Raw genomic sequence first — 7,500 nt, 5'->3', positions numbered from 1 at the left:
AGACTCAACAGGTGTATCGATTGGGGACCCTTATCAACAGAGTCAATTATTTGCCGAGGCTTTTTCAACTATTTTCAAACAAGATGATGGTCGTGAACCCCCTCCATTTGATAGATTGGTACCTCCAATGCTTCGATTGGTCATCACGCGGGACGAAGTCAAACATGTTATTCAAGGCCTCGATGTCAACAAGGGTCACGGCCCTGACAGCATACACCCACGGGTTATCAAAGCGTTGGCTCCGGTCATCTGCGAGCCCTTAACATGTCTATTCAATATGTCATTGGCGACGGGTGTTATACCTGTGGACTGGAGAACAGCGATAATCTGCCCAATTTTCAAGAAAGGGAGCCGCGAAGACCCGCTTAACTACCGACCGGTTTCCCTTACATCAATAATCAGCAAGATGTTCGAAACCATCCTTCAGAAAAGTATGATGCTCCACCTCCAAAACACAGCTCTATCTCTGATTCCCAACACGGCTTCGTGCCAAAGAGATCATGCTTGACCAACTTACTGGTAATGGAAGAATTGGTGATGCGCATCCTCGATGATAGTGATGCTGTTGACATCGTTTTATTGGACTTTGCCAAAGCTTTTGACTCGGTAAACCACCGCCTATTACTTGTCAAGCTTCAAGCATATAGTTTCCATCCGGATATTGTACGATGGGTTGGTGCCTTCCTCTCAGATCGCTCCTTCCAAATCCAAGTTAATGGTTCACGGTCCGACGTCTCCAGTGCAAGCAGTGGCGTGCCTCAAGGTTCAGTGCTTGGGCCCTTATTGTTCTTAGTCTTCATAAATGACTTGCCCGACGACCTCACGCAACACACCCTTCTATTTGCCGACGATATCAAACTGGTCGCTCCTCGCGGTGATATAGAGGATCTTCGTCGATGCCTCCACCAAATTTGGAAGTGGTCTAACGAATGGGACCTGTGTCTGAACGTGTCAAAGTGCTGTCATCTGCCTGTTGGCTCTCCTCCTGCAACTCAACTTGATTTCGAGCCGGGTCGTCTGCTGCTGGAGAGGACCGATCAGGTAAAGGACCTGGGTATCTTGGTGGATTCCTCCTTTTCGCCTTCAGCCCAGTGCGTCCATGCTGCCAACAAAGCACGCGGAATTCTGTTCTTGATTCGACGGTCATTCGGAATGCTCACAGCAGCCATATTCCTACCACTCTATGTCACACTGGTGAGACCCATATTGGAGTACGGGATTCAAGCCTCTTCTCCTTATCTCCTCAAAGACATACAGCATCTCGAAAGAGTCCAGAAGCTGGCTACCCGCATGGTTCATGGTCTCAAAAATTTGTCTTATGAAGAAAGGCTGAGGACGCTCGACCTTTATTCTCTTGAAAAACGCCGCCGCCGTGGTGATCTCATTCTCGTCCACAACATCATAAGCGGAAAGTGTAACCTCTCGAAAGAGCTGTTCTTCACTCCTGCTCCAGAGCGTCGGCTGCGGGGTCATTCCGAAAAGCTCTACCTGCGACGATTTCATCTCAATCAAAGGAGAGGAGCTTTCACCGTCCGGGTTGCGGATCCGTGGAACAAGCTGCCAGACAAGATGGTGAAGATGCCGACTACCGCTTTGTTCAAAGCCTCCCTTTGCCTCAAGTGGCCTGAACTCTTTACATGAACACCACCCTGTATTTAACTCCATGTCCCTCTACATGGCCTTGCTATTTGCTTTTGAGCCAAATTAACTAACTAACTAACTATAGGCACAAGGCCTGAAATTTGGGGTAGGAGGATAGTCAATTACATCAACCCCAGTGCATAACTGGTACTTATTTCATCGACCCCAAAAGGATGAAAAGCAAAGTCGACCTCGGTGGAATTTGAACTCAGAACATAGAGGCAGACGAAATACTGCTAAGCATTTCATCCGGCATGCTACCAATTCTGCCAGCTCGCCGCCTTTTCCTAGCACCAACCACTCTACAGAATATGCTGTGTGCTTTTTACGTGCCACCGGCACCTGTAAAGGACAAGTTTATGGTAACAAAAGGGTTAAAGTGATCAAAATTAAAACCTTTCATTCAAAATTTTATGTTAATTTATGTTTAATATATGTTAATTTATGTTCCAAACACCAGATTGATAATGGCAAAGCTAACTTACGAAATTCTTCACCATTTTCAAAACTGATTGAAAAAAAAGTACAGTTTTTCAGTTGAAGTCATCATCAATCGCATCATCATCAATCATCAGACATCACCATCAATCATTATTATCCTCAATCATCATCAATCGCATATCATCGTTTTCATCATCAACAACAACATTCTAACATCCACTATTCTACCCAGATCAGTGAAAGTCAGTAATAAGGTTGGCCAATATCATTCCTGGCCTTTCTTAATGATAACGATGGCTACAAATAGAGATATGAAAATTAAGACATAGGCATAGGTTGGTAAGCTGTCTTCTGATTCATTAGTTTCAGCATCTTTTGTTGTCGTCGTTTCTGTTTTTTCACCTGCAAAAGATGAACAGTAAAACATATACTTTTTAAGCAATAATAAATCTCAGAGTGAGTTATAAACAGTAGCTACAACACATCGTGACGTATATTTGCCATTTAAATATGGCAAACCCCTAAGGGTGGATGCTACTGTAGTTTGTAGCCCCAGGAGGACACCTCCTCCATCTGTAGCCAGTGTGCTTATAGCCAGTTGGAGGAGGTGTCCTCCTGGGGCTACAAACTACAGTAGCATCCACCCTTAGGGGTTAGCCATATTTAAATGGCAAATATACGTCATATACTTTCTGTTTTTAATTTTTTAAAAATCGTAATATCAGCCAGGTTTAACCCTTTTCATACCATCCTGCTTAAAATTGCTTTTGTTTCTATTGTACAAATCCTCAGTTTTGAAGAGATCTAAAGAAAACCTTCCTTATGTTCCAAACAATAGTTTAGTAATGATAAGGTTAAATTCTTTATCATTTCCAAAATTTATTGAAACAAAGGCAATGCATTTCAGCAGAAATATGGTAAGAAACGGATCAACACACACCAATATCCCAGATTATTATGTCTAAATGATTAGATGTTCCCCTTCAGATTAATCCATCAATTAGAAAGGTTATGTTGCATTAGCAAAGGGGATTAAATTTCTTCTTTCTAACACAAAAATATAAGGTCAACAGATGAGTCGATTATTTAGAAGGGTTATATAGCATTAGGTGGAGGCACGTGGCTTAATAGTTAGGGTGTTGGACTCATGATCGTAAGATTGTGGTTTCGTTTCCTGTACCAGGCGATGGGTTGTGTTCTCTCAGAGTGAAAGTCACATTGTATGATGCCTGTATATGAACAGCAATGCTATGTGATACAAACTTTGAATTTGCTGAAGTATTATAAAAATATTTGTACTGAGGTTGTTGTTGTTGTTGTTGTTGTTGCACCAGAAAAAAGTGTTCAGTGGAATTTCTTCTGACTCTTTCTGTCCTGAGTTCAAATACTGCTAAGGTCAGCTTTGCCTTTCATCCCTTTGGGGTTGATGAAATAAAGGACCGACTAAATATAAACAAAGAACCACTTCCACATGACATTCCTGACCTTGTGCTATAATTAGAAAGAATCATCATCATCATCATCATCATCATTATCATTATTATTATTATTATTATTATCATTATTATTAGCAAAAGTAATTTCCTTACCTTTTGTCATTAAGGTATATTTTGCAGAGCAGAGATACAAGTCACAAAAACGCCAAGTGAAATCTTGTTCTGATACCATTCGGATCAAAAGAGTAGATTTGCTACCATCTTGTGTAACTTCATGGTTACCGTAATTATAACAAGTCGGGTTACATTCATATCTACCATTGTCGTTTTTCCAGAAAACAATTCCTGTCATCTCGGCTACTTCAGTATGAAGTGTGACATTGTCTCCTAATGCAACTGGTTCTAAAGTAAAAAGATAAATTAACATTAGTGATTGGTTGTCCATATGAAAAATTTCAGGTTTTTTTTTTCATCATTGCCATTTTAACACCTGCTTTTCCCTACTTGGGAGCAGCATTTTCTTTGTGTACAATTGGATGCTCTTCCTGTCCTAATATCCCAATCTATTGAATAGCAAAGAGTCAAGTCATGTTTTACCTAGTAAACTGGAAACAAACGACCCCATATAAACGAACCTTTTGTTTACTAAGATTGTGCAGAGTAAGATACACCCTTGTCACCCATAAAGTTAATCAAGTTGTACAGAAATTTCTATGCCACTGAAACCAGAAAACTGGCCCTTATGAGCCTGGCATCGCTTGAGAAGGAAATCAAGTTGTAGTCAGATGTTACAAGCATAAAGGAGAGGCCTTAAAATTGATTGACCAGGTCGAAAAAGTTATAATTAATTAGAAACAGAATTAGACTAGATGAGATACAGTTTGATTTTCTGCCAGGAAGAAGGACTACTGCTGCCATCTACTGAGTAAAGCAACTGCAAGAGATGTATTTAGCTCAAAGTAAACCATTGCAATTGGTATTTGTTGACCTGCAGAAAGCTTTTGACATGATACGGTCGTCTCTGAAGAAGCAAACAGCTTGGGCAACTTAAGTTCTCTCTGAGTGAAAGGCACATTGTATGATGTTCATGTATGAACAGCAAAGCTACATGATAGTGAGAGATGGGCCCTAAATGCAGAGGACGTGTAAAGAATAGAGAGGAATAAAGCTAGTATGTTCCTTTGGATGTGCAATGCCAGCGTACATACTTGTTTGTTCCTTCTCGAGCCTTGCCTGGCTCATAAGGGCCAGTTTCCCGGTTTCTTGGCATATAGGTTCCCCACCTGGATGGGACACTGGTCCATCACAGGTGAGCTGCAAGATGCAGGAGGAAAGAGTGAGAGAAAGTTGTGGCGAAAGAATCAGCAGAAGTTTCGCCATTACCTTCTGCCGGAGCCGCGTGGAGCTTAGGTGTTTCACTCATAAAAACACACATCGCCCGGTCTGAGATTCGAACCCGCGATCCCTCGACCGCGTGTCTGCTGCTCTAACCACTAGGCCATGTGCTTCCACAGTGTACATACAAAAGTGTTAAAGTATCAAGAGAAAAATTAGGCAAAAGAGGGAACAGATGAAGGCTACGGAAAAGGAGACTGCAATGGTTTGGTGATGTGATGCATAAGGATGAGGGCAGCTGTTTAAAGAAGTGCTTTAAGTGGATGGAACTTGTTGAAGAGGGAGACCCAGGAAGACATGGGATAAAGCGGTGAAGGCTGAACTCAAGAGGAGATGACAAAAGACTGAGATGATTGACAAAACACAATGATTGAGAAGACTCGTCCATCCCAGTAAAAGATGATGTCCAAAATGCATTCTGTTTATGCTTGTAAACTATTCTTCTCCCTCATCAAGCTTTCCCCACATCTCGTTCCCTTAACACCCAGTTCTCCATCACTCATCTGTCAATGGCACTACTCAGGGGTTGTATTCATTTGGAACCAGAATCGTCACATATCACTCCTTGCCATTTTCTTTCCATTACCGTTTATTTCCCCCACCCTGCCAGAACAACCCCATCCCTTATTTCCATTATGTCCTCTTCCCTTCCTGCACTGTCTTCACTGGTTACAGCCTTTCTCTCCCTTCAGCTATCTCTCCCTCTCCGCAGTCATTGGATCTTGTCAAAGTCCTGCAGCCTGTCGGATCCTTAATAATTATACAACTCAATCACCATCAATCATCATTAATCATCAATCATCATCATCATCATCATCAATTATCAATCATCATCAATCAATCATCATCAATCGTCATCATCATCATCATCAACAACATTCTAACGTCCACTTTTCCATACCTGTAATATTTTTTGTGATGTTAAATGAAATTGAGCTGATTGGAAAAAAGGTTTTTAAAAAAAGTGGCTAAAAACTGAGTTGAGTAAAGAAACGGAATTGAAAAAACAGTTTCTAGTTTAAAAGGAGAAAAAGGTTTGTTGATCCATTTACCACTTTGAGAAATATCGTAACTTTCTGTTCTTGCCAAACCTGAAAAAGAAGAAAACAAAACTTTTAGATTTTCAGATTTTACATTTAATCAACAGGATTATGTTACAATAATTAAATAATAATAATTATCATTTGTAAATAGAATTACACATTATATACAGTGGCAGTTTGAGTGAATGCATTGAACGCGTGATTGAATGCCTTCACAGAATTCAAAGACATTGGTGATGGTCTGCATTGGAAAGACGTCTCTTGTCTACTTGTAATGAATGGAAAGTGTACGGCAAAATTACCATGGTGAGTGGAAAATCCAACTTTTCGGAGAGAGTCCTTGTACAGGAAGAAGTTGACAGGAGTGAAATTAAATAAAAACAATCAGTTTTCTTTCTAACTTATAGGAGGTTAATCTCTTCCATATTTCTCATTATTTTAGTCTTGTTCCCTGAAGAAGGAATGTCTAAAACTTCGGATAACCACTTCCTATGGAAATTTGTTAAAAGCTCGACTTTTTCTGTTGATTTCTCTCTCTTTCTGTCTGTGTGTGACAGAGACAGATGAAATACCTATTTCTTTACTACCCACAAGGGGCTAAACACGAAGAGGACAAACAAGGACAGACAAACGGATTAAGTCGATTATATCGACCCCAGTACGTAACTGGTACTTATTTAATCGACCCCGAAAGGATGAAAGGCAAAGTCGACCTTGGCGGAATTTGAACTCAGAATGTAGCGGGTGACGAAATACCAATTTCTTTACTGCCCACAAGGGGCTAAACACAGAGAAGACAAACAAGGACAGACAAACGGATTAAGTCGATTACATCGACCCCAGTGCGTAACTGGTACTTATTTAATTGACCCTGAAAGGATGAAAGGCAAATTCGACTCAGAACGTAACGGCAGACGAAATACCTATTTCTTTACTACCCACAAGGGGCTACACACAGAGAGGACAAACAAGGACAGACAAAGGGATTAAGTCGATTATATTGACCCCAGTGTGTAACTGGTACTTAATTTATCGATCCTGAAAGGATGAAAGGCAAAGTTGACCTCGGCGGAATTTGAACTCAGAACGTAGCGACTCCTCTATACCTTGAAGATCTCAACTGGCACAAAGTCACACTTGTTCTGTAATACCTTCGGGCCACTTCCTGTTGTGGGTGTTTTAGTCTTGCAGGGTACTTGTTGACCCTGTCGGTGGTGTTGTCACATAAAGAGCACAGGTAAAAGCACTGGTGATGGTCCCACGTAAAAATCGCAGATGTTGGTGTCACCGAAAATGCATCGGTGATGGTGACACACACAATGCACTGGTGCTGATGCCTTGTAAAGGGACCCAGAAACCATCCCGAAACAGACAATAAAAGCACACATGGCTCATGTCAAGCTGCCCAACAAGTGACCGCAAACAAAACGGACATTAAATAATGTTCAGAAGAGTGAAATGAGTAAGGCGGCGAACTGGCAGAAACGTTAGCACGAAATGCTTAGCGGCATTTCATCTGCCATTACGTTCTGAGTTCAAATTCA

At 41.1% G+C, this 7,500-nt stretch overlaps 3 protein-coding genes and 1 pseudogene across 5 annotated transcripts in view; 3 read left to right on the top strand and 1 right to left on the bottom strand.

The window, feature by feature from the left end:
* LOC115225439 (early growth response protein 1-like) overlaps positions 1-7,500 on the top strand; it is a 424,836-nt gene that overhangs the window by 136,407 nt on the left and 280,929 nt on the right. The gene's annotated exons all lie outside the window — the stretch shown is intronic.
* The window catches only part of LOC115225462 (zinc finger protein 208-like), a 524,237-nt gene that overhangs the window by 267,435 nt on the left and 249,302 nt on the right, over positions 1-7,500 (top strand). The window lies entirely within an intron of this gene.
* LOC115225040 overlaps positions 1-7,500 on the top strand; it is a 336,418-nt pseudogene that overhangs the window by 155,434 nt on the left and 173,484 nt on the right.
* On the bottom strand, positions 2,317-6,063 carry LOC118768220. 3 transcript variants are annotated; one of them, XM_036514332.1, is made up of 3 exons: positions 5,966-6,063; positions 3,672-3,920; positions 2,317-2,484 (listed from the first exon to the last, which is right to left on the bottom strand). In XM_036514332.1, exons 2-3 carry the CDS (start codon positions 3,868-3,870, stop codon positions 2,348-2,350), a joined length of 336 nt encoding a protein of 111 aa, XP_036370225.1. In that variant the 5' UTR covers positions 3,871-3,920; positions 5,966-6,063; the 3' UTR covers positions 2,317-2,347. The 3 variants fall into 3 exon arrangements, with proteins under 3 accessions (XP_036370225.1, XP_036370227.1, XP_036370226.1); XM_036514334.1 differs by having other exon boundaries at positions 2,318-2,472; XM_036514333.1 differs by having other exon boundaries at positions 2,322-2,478.

Source organism: Octopus sinensis, linkage group LG27, assembly GCF_006345805.1.
Source record: "Octopus sinensis linkage group LG27, ASM634580v1, whole genome shotgun sequence".
NCBI classification, from domain to species: domain Eukaryota; kingdom Metazoa; phylum Mollusca; class Cephalopoda; order Octopoda; family Octopodidae; genus Octopus; species Octopus sinensis.
Note: the sequence above shows the minus strand (reverse complement) of the source record. Positions and strands in the feature narration are given on the sequence as shown.

Bases quoted from the DNA above. Each gene is read 5' to 3' on its own strand.
- LOC118768220 (XM_036514332.1), bottom strand. From the start codon at position 3,870: ATGACAGGAATTGTTTTCTGGAAAAACGACAATGGTAGATATGAATGT. The intron at 2,485-3,671 runs GTAAGGAAATTA...CATCTTTTGCAG, and splicing joins ATATACCTTAATGACAAAAG to GTGAAAAAACAGAAACGACG.